The sequence below is a fragment of the Terrapene carolina genome, unplaced genomic scaffold (assembly GCF_002925995.2).
Source record: "Terrapene carolina triunguis isolate 2854851 unplaced genomic scaffold, T_m_triunguis-2.0 Scaffold102, whole genome shotgun sequence".
NCBI classification, from domain to species: domain Eukaryota; kingdom Metazoa; phylum Chordata; order Testudines; family Emydidae; genus Terrapene; species Terrapene triunguis.
Window position 1 is genome coordinate 2,973,342 of NW_020664453.1, and position 15,906 is coordinate 2,989,247.

The 15,906-nt window shown below is 38.2% G+C and overlaps 2 protein-coding genes across 3 annotated transcripts; one reads left to right on the forward strand and one right to left on the reverse strand.

Moving 5' to 3' along the window:
• Positions 1–479: 479 nt before the first annotated feature.
• On the forward strand, positions 480–3,670 carry HSPB11 (heat shock protein family B (small) member 11; the record flags this gene model as incomplete). The annotated part of the gene is made up of 3 exons (XM_026651727.2): positions 480–570; positions 2,967–3,010; positions 3,443–3,670. Coding segments are annotated over 3 exons (243 nt in total), but the record flags the coding sequence as incomplete, so codon positions are not given.
• A 1,128-nt stretch (positions 3,671–4,798) lies between these two features.
• Positions 4,799–14,745, reverse strand: LOC112120525 (type I iodothyronine deiodinase). 2 transcript variants are annotated; one of them, XM_024219637.3, is made up of 4 exons: positions 14,162–14,730; positions 12,092–12,235; positions 6,451–6,650; positions 4,799–5,427 (listed from the first exon to the last, which is right to left on the reverse strand). In XM_024219637.3, the coding sequence occupies exons 1-4, from the start codon at positions 14,490–14,492 to the stop codon at positions 5,362–5,364; spliced, it is 741 nt and encodes a 246-aa protein (XP_024075405.2). In that variant the 5' UTR covers positions 14,493–14,730; the 3' UTR covers positions 4,799–5,361. The 2 variants fall into 2 exon arrangements, with proteins under 2 accessions (XP_024075405.2, XP_024075406.2); XM_024219638.3 differs by lacking the exon at positions 12,092–12,235 and having other exon boundaries at positions 14,162–14,745.
• Positions 14,746–15,906: the final 1,161 nt, after the last annotated feature.

Here is a 15,906-nt window from a genome sequence, read left to right on the forward strand (position 1 = left end):
ATTGTACTAAACTATTTATCTTATAAATGATGATCATTAATAAATAATTTGCTTCAAACAATTCTGTAAATTAATTATGTTTCATCAAAAAGTATTTTCTCTTTATCTGTTTTAAATGTGTTGCTTTTTAATTTCATAGTATGAACTTCTATGTCCTTTATTTACATTTTGTCAAATTTCTGTAATCATGTGAGAAAAGATATTATGAAAGAGAAAGTATTGTGAGCCCAGGAACTAGGAACTCAAGCTTTAGCTGATCTTGGGCAAATCACTTAAACTTTCTTCTTCAGTTTCCCCACCTGTAAAATGAGGATGATGATAAGATTACCTACCTACCCAACAGGATACTGTGAATATTAATTAGCTAATGTTGGTAAAATTCTTTGAAGATGAAAAGTGATGCATGATGTTAAGTACTGTTGTTATTAGTAAAACAGTAATACAAAACTAAGTAGACTTCAGTGCTCAGTCTATGCTGACTTCTTTTTAAATATATTTTAGTGCGGAGTTTGAGGATTGAGAAAAGCTTATCTAAAGATCCAGTAGCTTTTGAAGTGTGTATTGAAAAAGGTAAGTAATCAAATGAGGAGCAGCTCTGATTGGGTGGAAATTATGTTGGCCTTTATCTATTTGCTCATTGTCTTAATATCTTTACACCATTAGAAGAATAAAGTTTATAACATTTGTTTGGTATACTGGAAAGGATTGTGATTGGCTGTTTTTATTACTATGGATATAATCCATAAAAAATTAATATTCCATCAATGTTACCAGAGTGACATGCTGGAAATCCACATGAAAATTATATGTGAAAAAACAGTGTGACTTGAAACAGTATAGCAATACTGCCTTGTTAAGAGACAAAATATTTTCCAGAGTACAACAATATAAATCATGATAATGTTAAATTGGGTACTGCTGTGTGCTCAGTAGGTATTTGAGGATGGGGCAGAGGTTGATCTTTGTTTACAAACTTTCACTCTTTTGTTAGTTTCTCTCAACCCTGAGTTTTGTAAATTTAGGTTTGTATTTGAATTTTCTTTATTTAAATTATCAGGAAACCCTGTTTTGTTGTAAAAAAATAAAAATAAAAAAGCATAAACTGTTACACTATGGGCCTAATCCTACAATCACAGATGCATACAAGTACTTTTCTTATGAGAGTGGTCCTATTGATTCCAACAGACTGCTCATAAGAAGTAGAGTTGCTGTGTATATAAATAGGGCCCTACCAAATTCATGGCCATGAAAAACGTGTCACAGACCGTGAAATCTGGTCTCTCCCTGTGAAATGTGGTCTTTTGTGTGCTTTTACCCTATATTATACAGATTTCATGGGGGAGACCAGCATTTTTCAAATTGGGGGTCTTGACCTAAAAGGGAATTTTTTTTGGGGGGGTCGCAATATTGCCACCCTTACTTCTGCACTGCCTTCAGAGCTGGGCAGCTTTAGAGCAGCGTCTGTTGGCCGGATGTCCAGCTCTGAAGGCAGTACCCCGCTAACAGCAGCGCAGAAGTAAGGGTGGCAACACCATACCATGCCATCCTTAATTCTGCCTTCAGAGCTGGGTAGCCAGAGAGTGGCGGCTGTTGACTGAGGCCCCAGATCTGCAAGGAGTAGCGAAGTAAGGGTGGCAATACTATACCATGCCATGCTTACTTCTGTGCTGCTGCTGGCGGCGGCTCCACCTTCAGAGCGGGGCTCCTGGCAAGCAGCCGCCTCTTTCCAGCTGCCCAGCTCTGAAGGCAGCACCACCGCCAGCAGCAGCGCAGAAGTAAGGGTAGCAGTACCGCAACCCCCTTTACAATAACCTTGCAACCCCACCCCCGACAACTCCTTTTTGGGTCAACACCATGAAATTTCAGATTTAAATAGCTGAAATCATGAAATTTATGATTTTTAAAATCCTATGACCATGAAATTGACCAAAATGGACCATGAATTTAGTAGGGCCCTATATATAAATGTTTGCAGAATTGGGCTCTGTGTTGGCTCCTTTGACATCAAGTGAGAATGGTGGCCTAATGAAAACTAGAATAGTAGAAAGTTTAAAATGTTAGAGCTATATTTTATGTTATCACAGAAGTTGTGATCTAGTTTTTGACATTTAATAAACCCTTGTCTAAAAAGACAAAGGCTTTGATCCTGCAAATGCTTTTGCATGTGCTTAACTTTAGCATGAGCCCTAAAGTTAAGCATGTGCATAAGTGTTTGCTGGATCGGAGCCTTTGCCAGTCCACAAATAATACTAAAACACTGAAAGTATGATGATGATGAGCTGTTTAAAATGCATAACCATCTGCCACATGTAAGAAAAATGGAAAACATTAAATTATGTGACAAGATTAAATGTTCATTCCTGTGTCTTTGAATTATATTTAGTGTACTGAGGATGTTATGAAGAACTGTGCCTAACAATATGGGGTTTTAATCTCAGTTTGTCCCTTTATGTCCTATTCAAACAGGAATAACTTAATTCTAATCTCAGCTATGTCACTGATTCACTCTGTGACCGGAGATGGGCCCTTTAATCTCACTCTCTGTATGCCCAGCTATAAAATAGGGCTATTTATTATTTGTAATACTTATAATTCCATAAATGACAATTGTTAGAATTGATTGTTTGTAAAGTACTTTGAAGATATAAAGCACTATATAAGTGCTAAAAGTACTACTTGTATATTTTATCTTATACTCAAAAATTAAAAGCATATTTGAGTAGTATAATGCAACACAGGTTTTTTTATGTCCAGTAGGGACATTTTAAAAACCAGTTTAATTGCTTGTATATTTAAATTGGAACATTACTAAAATTGTTTGTATTCTTTAATCGGCTTGTTAATAATTTTTGCATAAAATGTAGACTCACAATCCTTAACTTCCAGGAACTTTCAAGTCCAGTGGAAACTTATCACAGCCTTTTATATATATTAACTCATTGTTTGACATAAAATTTATTTTCTAGATTTACAATACATAGAAGGGGCGCTTCAAACGGAAGAATTTTCTGTGAGTACATTCAGCATTAGTGCCACATGTAGGAGGGGTGGATAGACTAGTTAAAAATGCCTTCAATTAGCGCAACTCAATACATAGTATTTTAGAGGTTTGGATACATCCCTAGGTCTTGGATATGTGCTTATACATTATGGTATAAAAATCCATATAGCTAGAGCTCTTAACTTTGCTAAATATCTATCTGAAGAAGTGTGGTAATCTCTCTTGGCCCAGCTATTGTCTTGAAAGTTTATGAGTTCCAGGGCTTCAAAGGAAAGAGGGGGGCTATTTTGAATTCCTCTAACCCAAGAAAGCTCTGAAAACTGACATGTAGAAATGTCTTGATCCTTGTGTTATATTTTAAACGTTAAACTTCTTTGCAGAAGCTTGTTGAACATGTATATTATTACAATGAAAATAATAAGCTCCTTTTCTCTTCTACAGCTTCCTGAATTCCAAGCTACCTACTTGCGATTCATCATCAAATCTGCCTTTGATCATTTTGTTTCAGTGCACACAGTGATGGCAGAAGGAGTAGCAGAAAATATTTAAAACCAAATTTAAAGAATTGCCTCAAAATTATTTTGTAATGATATTTGTAGCATAAAGGTTATATTTATTATTCAAACATTATATTAAAATGGATTTTTAAAATATGGCTCCAGTATGTCATGTGTGTCTTCCCCCCCCACCCCTCCCCCAGCAATTTAATGTGTAATGCAGTACAACTATTAACTCTGGTAATACATTTATAGTTTTCCAATGTAGAGTACAAATGTAGAAGAATTGCTTTTTGCTTAACCATTAACATAGGAGTATAATTGATTCCACTTCTGAATTGCAGTATGTTGAGATTAAAAGGCTATTTAAGATACATTGTTTTAAAATGCCATTGAATATTTGTTTCTCTGTAAAATATTTCCCTCACAGAAAAAATAAAAGTCTGAAATAGTCAAACTTGAGGCCATTCCCCCAACCCTAAAATAAGTCCTTCCAAAATTCATTAGCTTGTGGTACTCCTGATCAGCTGAGAACCCTAGGTAAGAAAAGAGGATGATTATAACGTCTATTGAAATATTTAAATACCAAGCTGAAGCCACTCGAGATGGTTTAATATATTTTAATTGCTCCTATTTAGCTCATTGCCTCTATAAATATTTTCACAAATCAGGTCACAGCTGCCTGTGCTTTATGCTATGACTGTCATAAACAAATATTAATAGAACCAATGCTGATGTACATTAATACAAATTGTTTCATTCATAGACTAGCTGGAGTGTGTGCAAGTGAACATTTAGAAAAACTGCCTGTAAATAATAGAAACTGCCTCTTTTTTTAAAAAGAGGGATCAGAGTGCAATCATTTGTTTTGTTTGCTAATACCCTACTCCAACATTCATCCAAGCGATTTGTACGGCTTTTAATTACTAATATTTATTTTATAGATTTCAGTTTCAAAAAGTACTTCAGTGACTAGTTATAACATGTTGTACCATTGCTGTCTCTGTGATACTGAAGATTATCTGAATCCGTTGCACCAGGATGTATTACTGGTAAGGTTTCACTGATAAGGCCAGGTTTCAAAACTCAAAGGGATTAATCTTGCAGTCCTAAAGTGGGCAAAAAACTCCCATTAATCTCAGTGGGAATTTTACATTCATCAGAACTGAAGGACTGGGCACTAAATGATAGGTGCATTCAGTGGAATAAAATATATTTTTCTTTCCACTCACTAGTTCATATTTTAATTACAAGAAATCTTGAGCTAATTGAAGTGTAGTGAATATAGACATTTATTTATTTTCTGTTATTTAATATTAAGTTTCATTATATCAGATGCTACCTAAACTATTAAGAATGGGCGTATGAAAGCCATTACACATTTGGAGTAATATCCAGGATTTTTTTTTTTTTTTGAGACAAGTAGTTTCACTATATGAAAAATTTTGGTCCAAGGGTGTATGAACAGGGTAGCGATGAAATCTATAAGAACACTTTTGATTTTTGTACTCCTTTTATTCTCTCTCTCTTGTTTTACTTGTATTTCCTATATGCTAACCTGTAGCTGATGGTTACATCTATGACTCCATATCTGGGCTAGCATTCTTAGAGAGCATTTCCATTAATTTCAAATGGTGTTGAATCAAGCCATGTTGATGTCTGATTCTTGAATAAGGTATAACTAATGCTATATCCTTGTCTTTTTCTCCTGGGTGAGTATATATTATTTTAACCTCTGATTTCTATAATTATTTTAAAATAAACAGCAGTAAAAATATATTTTAAAAAAGGTCAGAGTAAGGTGTTCAGGGACCACTTTTTCCAGATAGACCACTTTATTCTTGGGGATTCTGATTTGTTCACCTATTTTAGTTTTTCCAAGATTGCACGTATGTCCTTTGGATGATAATTCCAAGGTCCCACTCCACCCTGTAAAGTAAATAAAATACAGTATTGTTCAGATATACTCTATGGGGGAGTCTCCAGTGGTGCATAGTTGACATGGCCATCTCCTGCCCCACCCACCCAGAGGAGTGACCTGAGTGTGTTGCACTGCAACTCTGCTCAGCTGGTAGATGAACCCTTGGGACCCATTGCCAGCTGTGCACAGGTTAGAGCAGCCTGCACCAGAGCCAGCTAGATAATCAGGGAGCCTTAAGTGGCTGCCTAATGGCCACCCTTTCTCCCGCACCAAGCAGAAACAGCACAGTAGAGAGTGTCCTAATGTCTTGTGTACAGACTTTTAAATATATAGCAGTATAGTAAATTACACAGTAAAAGAAGGTTAGATAAATGTCTATCAGGGATGGTCTAGACAGTATTTGGTCCTGCCATGCGGGCAGGGGACTGGACTCGATGACCTCTCGAGGTCCCTTCCAGTCCTAGAATCTATGAATCTATGAACTGCTAGAAAGTTTAATGCTGGAACTTGAAAGATAATCTACATTAAAAAGAAGTAGACTCTTGTAACAGGCATGGTCTCCAGTTACCAGATAATAATTAGCACTTTATATATTTAAATACTATGCAAATATTAACTCAAACTTCAAAACAGCCTTGTGAGCTAGGTAAGTATTATTGTCCTCATTTTTACACATGGGTAGACTTTTATGCAGAGGTTAAGGCCAACCAACAAGTTGGGGAAACAGCTGGAGTTAGAATGTAAAGTTTCTTTGTTTCCAGCCCTGTGCTCAGTATGCTTTCACTTTATCTCTTTAGGAAGGACTACATAAATAGTGAGGCAGAGCCAAGACATACATCAAAAATATACATCAATGCCAAGACTTTTTTGTTGCTAATCATTATTCAATGTGCTTGAAGTTAATTGTAAAGTTGTTAGAAATGGAACACAGTGAAAAATGTTAATTGTTTGCCCATCAAATATGCTATGGGATATTACATGGGTATTTTTAAAAGTTAAAACCACACTGTAATGTGTTCAGAGTTCATTACCTTATAGACAACCTTTCCTCCTTGCACCAGATAAAGTCTTTCTGGCAGAGCTGCGTATTTTGAACTGCTCAGGTTTTCCATAGTATCTAAAACCACTGGGCATAAAGGATTCTCTTTCAAAAGAAATTGTGCAGCCTTTTTTCGATCTTGAAGGTTTCGGTGATTATTAATAACAATGTTGTTTTTAAAAGCCCATCCATCTTCAAAAAAAAGGGGGGGGGGAGAGGAAAAAGCGATTATATATTGTGTGTATACATGCCCCAAAAATCATGTTAAAAGAACATTATCAACGTTGCAAAGTCAAGCACTAAGAAATGCCAGAATTAGGATTGCCCTGTGCAACTTAATTCAGACTGCTTGAGCATATGCATTATGATACAGTTTTTATTTACATGATCACATACCATTGAGAGCACAGGAGACACCATTCCCCTGCTCTTTTTAGGTGCTCAAACCCAGCATGGCTCTCAGCAGCCCAGAGCTACGTTTGCAGAGAAAGTCTTGCTCAGCCCCAGGCTGGAACATGCCCACTTCAGAAAGGATCTTCAGAAATGTAGCTGCTGAAAGTCGTCCCTATTGAGCATGTGCTAACTGTGTTTTTTTTTTTTTAAGGGTTTATAACTTGGCCAAATTTGGGTGGATTTTCACAGGGATGGTAAAAGGTATATCCCTCACACAAATTTCAAGTCCTTACTAAATCTTTCCAAAGAAAAGATTGCTGAATTTTTAATATGGGCAAATTGTATTTTTTTTTCCCTAGCCTTGTTCTTGGAAACAGCTGAACCATTTTTCTGAAATTTAAAAAACCGCCAGCTTGAGGCAGATACCCAGCATGGAAAATTTCAGCCCAAATGGATAACGTTTGGCAAAGTTATGAGCAACTGAAAAATAGTTTATAAGGGGAAGTGTCAGAAACTCAACAACAGGCAGTGCTACTAGCCCTGCCTGTAACATTATGCACATTAATCTATATATGATATAATTTCAATAGCTATGTTAATACCCTGAGTAACTAAAGAAATTGCAAGACATTTAAACTTACAGGAAGGCAGTTGTAGCAAAGAGGCGTGGCCTCCCTCGGAGATTGACAGCAAGGGAGGGTCACACGCCTACACAGTGTATCGAGCTCTTCATAAAGAAGATGGGAAGTGGGAAACTTTGAGTTTTCATACCACTCTGCCATTCACACTGGAGTAAGTCACTTAACCCTATTTTTCATAACTGTCCACATAATTTTGGGAGGCTTCAATTTTTTGGAGCTCAGTTTGGCACCTATAGAACAGGATATTGATCAGAGCTTGAGCACTGACAGCTCCCACTATGATCAATGGGATTCTGTGAGTGCTCAGCACTTCTGAAAATGAGAGCACAGGGTTGTTAAGTTGGGCACCCAAGATAAGTGGACACTTCCAAAAATGCAGCCCTTCATTTATCTGTGCCTCGGTTTCCCCATCTATAAAATAGGGATGATAATATGCACCTTATATAGATATAAAAGTGAAACACTCTCTCTCTCCCCCTCTCTGTGTATGTATGGTAGGCTTATAATGAAAGGTGGCATCTGATTATCTTCAAGTTCTAGCTGTGTGAATATCTGATATAACCACATAGGGATTTGCTAGCTAGTTTAAAGTGTTAAATTATAACACCTGTGACAGAGGGAATTAAATTTTTTTCACATAACTTTTCTGAGTTAAAATACTTAGGTTTCAGAAGATTATTGCACCCCTGATGCTGTAGGTACAATTTGAAATACGGTATATATAGTTTCCAACTGGTAGCCATCAGTGTACAGGATTTCTAACAACTCTACTGACTGGCTGCTGCTCACTGCTGTTTCTGGTCCTCTAGATTTCAGATCTCTGGAAATGGGGTATGTTACTTACAAATTTTAAACTGATTTTGAAAATTAAGATAGTCTGTCTTTCTCATTAATATACAAACAATTGCTGGCACGCACACACCATTTTATTCCTTCAAATTGGTATGGTGTAAATACTATTTAAATATTTTAAATGTAAAATGGGTAACGTAAGCAAGCTTTTTTAAAAACTAGAGGATACGTCATTTTCAGCTGTTCCACAACTATTTAATAGAAATAGGAAGGTGTCACACTTTTAGAATGTAGAGTGCAAAGATTGTGTTCTGCAAGGCCTTCTCTAGCCTGGATAAATGGTGTGGTGTTAGCTAAAATTGTAGTATGGATAAGCAGTACATATTTTTAATTAATATGTGCTAAACTGCTCAAATTTAAAGCCTAAAGTCCTCCCTTTCATACGTGTTAAAGGCAGTGTGCCTTGTCTATGATGGACTTCTAAAAACTAACGTGCTGACTTCATAGTCTAGACAAGGCCCAAATGGTTTTTTTTTTTAACAGTAATGGGAGATGTCAATGATCCTGCTATTGACTGGGTATATGTTACCTCAGGACAGGATCCAGAGGTAAAATGTCTAGACATCATAAATGACTGTTTCTTGGAGCAGCTTGTTATGGAACCCATAAGAGGAGAGGCAATTCTTGATTTAGTCCTGAGTGGAGCACAGGATCTGGTCCAAGAGGTGAATACAGCTGAACTGCTCAGTAATAGTGACCATAACATAATTAAATTTAACATCCTCACAGGGGGAAAATTGTCAAACCCATCACAGTAGCATTTAACTTCAAAAAGGGGAACCACACAAATATTAGGAAGCTAGTTAAACAGAAATTAAAAGGAACAGTCTCAGGGGTGAAATGCCTATAAATTGCATGGAAACTATTTAAAAACACCACAAGAAAGGCTCAGACTAAATATAGCACCCCCCCTTGCTGTCCCCCCCCCTCAAAAAAAGAACAGAGGATCAAAAAAATGCCACCATGGCTAAACAGCAGAGTAAAAGATGTGGTTAGAGGTAAAAAGGCATCCTTTAAAATTTAGAAGTTAAATCCTACTGAGTAAAATAGAAAAAAACAAACTCTGGCAAGTCAAATGTAAAAGCATAATTAGGCAGGCCAAGAAAGAATTTGAAGAGCAACTAGCTAAAGACACAATAAAGTAAACAGTAGTAAGTCACTAGGACCAGATGGTATTCACCCAAGCGTTCCGAAGGAAGTCAAATATGAAATTGCAGAACTACTAACTGTGGTACGTAACATATCGCTTAAATCAGCATCTGTACCAGATGACTGGAGGGTAGCTAATGTGATGCTAATTATTAAAAAGGCTCCAGTGGTGATCCTGGCAATTACAGGCCATTAAGCCTAACTTCACTACCAGGCAAATTGACTGAAAAGGTAGCAAAGAACAGAATTATCACACAGATAAACACAATATGTTGGGAATGAGTCAACACGTTTTTCGTAGCGGGTAATCATGCCTCACTAATCTATTAGAATTTTTTGAGGGTGTTAACCAGCATGTGGACAAGGGTGAGCCAGTGGATATAGTGTACTTGGACTTTCAGAAAGCTTTTGACAAGGTCGCACACCAAAGGCTCTTAAGCAAAGTAAGCAGTCCTGGGATAAGAGGGAAGGTCCTCTCATGGATCAGCAACTAGTTAAAAGCCAGGAACCAAAGGGTAGGAATAAATGGTCATTTTTCAGAATGTTGAGGTAAATAGCGGAGTCCCCCAACTATCTGTACTGGGACCAATGTTGTTCAACATATTCACAAATATTCTGGAAAAAGGGGTGAACGGTGAGCTGACAAAATTTGCAGAAGATAGAAAATTATTCAAGATAGTTAAATCCAAAGCTGATTGCAAAGAGTTACAAAGGGATCTCACTAAATTGGGCGGCTGGGCAACAAAATGGAAGATGAAATTCAATGTTGATAACTGCAAAGTAATGCACATTGAAAAACATAATTTCCACTATACATACAAAATGATGGGATCTAAATTAGCTGTTCCCACTCAAGAAAGAGATCTTGGAGTCATTGTGGATAGTTCTCTGAAAACAGCTGCTTAATGTGCAGTGGCAGTCAAAAAAGCTAACAGAATGTTAGGACCATTAGTAAAGGGATAGATAATAAGACAGAACATATCATAATGCCACTATATAAATCTATGGTACACCCACAGTGAATAGTGTGGACAGTTCTGGTCGCCCCATCTCAAAAAAGATATATTAGAATCAGAAAAGGTACAGAGAAGAGCAACAAAAATGATGAGGAGTATGGAACAACTTCCGTAAAAGGAGAGATTAAAAATTCTGGGACTGTTCATCTTGGAAAAGAGACAACTAAGGGGGAATATGATAAGAGATCTATAACATTATGAATGGTGTGGAGAAAGTGAATAAGGAAGTGATTTACTTCTTCACATAGCACAAGAACTGGGGGTCATCTGATGAAATTAATAGGCAGATGGTTTAAAACAAACACAAGGAAGTAGTTCACACAATGCAGTCAACCTGTGCAACTACTTGCCACTGGATGTTGTGAACGCCAAAAGTATAACTGAGTTAAAAAAAGAATTAGGTAAATTTATGGAGGATAGGTCTATCAGTGGCTATTATCTCATGCTCCAGGTGTCTATATCTCCAACTGCCAGAAGCTGGGACTGGACGACAGGGGATGGCTCACTCAAAATTGCCCTGTTCTCTTCTTTCCCTTTGAAGCATCTGGCATGGGCCACTGTTGGAAGACAGACAGTATACTGGGCTAGATGGACTGCTGCTCTGATCTAGTATGGATGTTCTGATGTGCTTATATGCAGACTAAGATCAGGGCCCCAGTCTAGAAAAGACTTACATGTGTTCAACTTTACACATAAGTATCTTCATATTATCTTCAACTGAACTACTTATGTGTAAAGTTTAAGCATGTGCACAAGTGATTGCAGGATTAGGGCCCGAAACTGGTTCTTTACGTTGACACAGTTACTTTGAATTTCAGTAGATTTTTCCTTCCTGTTTGCAGTTTTATTCTTCTCTCAAATATACTGTATTACTGAGTCATAGAGTTTAAGGCCAGAAGGAAGGACCAGATCATAGTCTGACCTCCTGTATATCACTGGCCACCAACACCACCCGCCTACTAAACCCAACAACCGAAATAAGACCAAAGATTTAGAGCCCAGAGGTGACTAAACTATGTGCCACAGGCAGAGAATAGGAGAGATGCAGGTGCACCAGTGCCCAAAACCCCTGCAGTGGCTGGGAAATGATTAAGTGATAGATATCTAGATAATCCTGGAAAGTGACCCGCACCCACATGCTGCAGGGAAGGCAACCCCCTCCCGCAAGGTCACCGCCAATCTGACCTGGCGGAAAATTCCTTCCTGACCCCACATACGGTAATAATTTAGACCCTGAGCATGTGAGTAAGAGTCAGCCAGCCAAACACCTGAGAGAGAGAGAGAGAGACTGCTCGGTGCCCTGGCCATCCTCATCTAATGTCTCATCTCCAGCTATGACCATCTCTGATGCTTTGGAGGCAGGAGATTTAAAAAAACCACAGACTATACTGGGGGGAAAATATCCTTTCCTGACCCCTGTGGGTGGCCAGCTGAAACCCTGAAGCATGAACTTTTAGGAATATAAAACATAAACCAGAAGCTCCAGAGCGGTTGAGCCCTTCCTCCTACCATGACTCAGACAGAAGGATCCATATCTTTATGCTTCATCATACATTTATATGTTTTGCTTTCTATACTGTACCTGTTGCATGAGCTTCTTCAATATAGATTATAAGGAAATCTGCTATGGAGTTAAAATCTTCAACAAGCTTGTTGAACTCGCTGAATTTGAAAAGAAATGAAGGTCAGGTGCAGCTTCCAAAATTCAGGACTAAAGGCCTGTTGTCTGTAACAGACATGAAACAGTCAAGTTAATTGGGTGATGAGAGAAAGGACAGGGTTAGGGTTAAGGCCTGGGCTCAAATCTGGGCTCCATTCTTAGCCTTGTCACACACTTCCTGTATTATCTTGGGCAAGTCACACTGATCACCTGATTTTTCAAAGGTGCTGAGCTCTTCTGAAAATCAGGCTATTAGTTTCTCTGTACCTCAGTATCAGTATGTAAAAATCGACATAGTAATGCTTTCCTTCTCTCACCTTGGCCCTGTCTGGTTTATTCAAGCCCCAATCCTACAATAAGCTTTATGAACACAGACTCCTATGCCCATGCAAAGCCCCAGTGGAGTCAGTGGTGCTCCATACAGGCGCAGGCATCTTCCCACATGGAGTTCATTGCAGGATCCAAGCCTTAGACTGTAAGCATTTTGGGGTGGCGGAGCTCTGTTTTACTAAATGTATGTACAGCAACTAGAACAAGGGGCTCTCAATCTCAGGTGAGGTCTCTAAATGCTACTGTAAAGCAAATTAGTATGAAGGTACTTAAAAAAATATTCTGCATGTTCCTTAAAGAATAAACCCCATGAAGGCCCACATTTTCAAACCAGAATGCCTAAATTTAGGCTCTCAAATGCATTTTTAGGCATCTAATTACAAATGTCTTGCTTTTTCAGAAATGTTGAGTTCCCACAGCTCCAGCTGATGTCAGGGGACATTACAGATTCTGAAAATCAGTTCCTTTTTATTTAGGTGCCTACATTTTGTCATGGGAGCCTAGTTACAGACATCCAGATCTGAAAACTTTAGCCATATTTTTGATAATGCATCCCAGGCTTTCATGATTTAAATGTGATTCAGCAATTTTCTTGTCCAGACAGAACTTTAATTATTCGTTGTTATTATTTATTAAACAACTGCTGTACAAGCCACAGAAGTAAATGTTTCCTGCCCCAGATTGCTTAGTGCTTAAGGGCCAGATCCCCCAAACGCTTATGCATGGACCTAACAAAAAGCCTCTGCACAAATATTTACAGGAACACTTTCTTGTGTTTGCAGGACCCTGATTTAAGAGTGCTTCCAAGGACTTAAAAAAATCTATTTTAGTCCAGGGTCATATAATGTAATTTGAAATTGTATACGATCTCCTTATTGGCTGTGCTTAATTTCAAAATCTGATGCTATCATTTTATCACACTTTGAAAAGGTCTAAGGTTGGACCCACTTCTGAATACATTATGGATACCTTTCTGATATGCAAACCATGCTATATCAATTTTGAAATTGTGTTGTTTGGGGTTTTTAAGCCCTGGTTAATATACTGGGTACTAGACCGTGCAGCTTAATGATTAAGAATGTGTGCTACAAAGATCAAAGTGGAGGACAAAGTACAAACCAAATTTTTCTCTCTCAGCATTATTTTGTAACAAACATCATCCATTTTCTGGACTTTAATCTGATTAATGATGATGGTGTACAGGCTTTCTCCACTTATGTATAACAGTATACAAAATATATTAAGTACATGGTTCTGGTTATATTTGCCTCTTCTTTCACCATGACAAGTTATTGTATTGGTTTTCAGTAAACAGATGCTTCCCCCCCCACATCCATGACAGCAGGCCACAAATAGCTGTATGCATTAGAAAACTGTAATAGTGCATTAGCAAAGACAAACACACAGATTTTCTCTAAAACCACCAGATGGTTGAGAAACCCCAGTGTTGGAATGTGATATATTCTTTTCTACTTAACAAATCCCTCTGCAGATAGTTACTTTTAATCTAAACTGGTTTGCAGACACTGTAATTGAACCCTCTAACCATCACTTAGCTCCCCAATCTCCAGACAACGTGTCTCAGACTGTTTGAATATAACGGTCTGTTTAATTTACCATCCTAACCATAAGGACCCAACCTATTTGGATGATTTTACTGACCTTGCATGAAGTCCAAGATGTGATGCATTTCATCCCTGAAGTCTGCCACTGGGGTGTTGGGAGCATTATGTCCTAAAAATGCTTCATCTTCCAGCCTTTTCCACTTCACTTTCAAAACAAAGAGTAAATATTTCAAGCTGAAGAAAGTCGGACCCCAGTTCTCATAGCTGAAATTTGGATTCGTGCCTATGCTGCCCTTTTGCCCCTGTTTTAGAATATATCTTTTCATCATTTCCGGGAACAATATCATCAGCATTTTACCAACAGCAACACACAGCAATTCATACAAAAGAATCAAGGTCTTTTGTATAATTACCCTGATTTTGAACATTTTGTCAGAGGCAGACAGACTGCTTCCAAAGGAAAACAGTGTAAGGGAGCTGGAGCAAAGGTAAAGGAGGAGGGGAAAAGAGGCTGAGGCTAAGGGGATAGTGGCTGGAAAGTCATTCACGTGTCTGGCCAATTCTACCCTCTCACAGTCCCACTCACGTCAGTGCACAGGGTGTGAATGAGAACAGAATATGGTCCACTACTACACTGTGTCTCTTGAAAATAAATCAGGATGTTAACTGCAATAAAGAATGTTTTATTACTGTTAATTGTATTAATGCACATCTAAGGCTTATTCCCAAATGCATTCCATGCATTACAAATGAGAGGACTGACTACATACTGGATGCTTTTCTGGCAGAATAAAGGTGGTAATAACTTGGGACCCAATCCTGAAAATAAGCACTTGCTTTATTTTACTCACATAGGTAGTTCTACTGAAGTCACTGGGACTACTTGTGCTTGAAGTTAAGTACATGAATAAATTTCCAAGGTTTGTGGCCTGCGGCCTTAGCTCTTATATAAGAGTTTACATTTTCAAAGCACTGTAGAAACATTAGCTAATTAACCAATAAAGGCTCTATATGTTCAGCAAACATTCCATGATTCCCTGCTATTGTCATTAAAGGCTTAACCCCTTCTTCTACAAATCCTTTCAACATAATTCCTGAAAGAAAGAAAGAGAGAAGTATTCATATATATATGTCAGTATGATAAAAAATTTATCAGCATGAGTTACGCAGCTCACCCCAGTAAATCCTTGCATTCTGGGAATGCTACATAGATTACCGAAAAAACGATTTTAAGAATGTTTTGAAGCTTACAAAAATGTCAGGACTATCGCTTGATTCCCTCCTGCCCTGTTACTCCTTCCCTCCTGCCCCTACTCACCAAATAAATAAAATAAAAACCTGACTATCTGACTTTACAAGTGAAGCAATACTCCCTTTTTTTAAAAATCTGTAACAATTCTTGCAACAGTTGTTCTGGGAGCTGTGAAGCAGCAAATTAGGGGGGAGGGATAGCTCAGTGGTTTGAGCATTGGCCTGCTAAACCCAGGGTTGTGAGTTCAATCCTTGAGGGGGGCCACTTAGGGATCTGGGGCAAAATCAGTACTTGGTCCTGCTAGAGAAGGCAGGGGGCTGGACTCGATGACCTTTCAAGGTCCCTTCCAGTTCTAGGAGATGGGATATCTCCATTAATTTAATTTTACGTGTATGTAAAGGTCCTGTTGGCATGAGTTGGGGGGGGAACTTGCCCAACTCGTGCTGGTCACAGCTGCCGAGCACGCTGCCAACTACTGCTTGTGTATGTGGATTATACAAACCCGCCTTTCCCCGGGGGGATGGCGCAGGCAGACAGACTGCTCCTACTGGTCCCCTCCCCATAGCATGCACTACCTCTTTAAGAGAGAG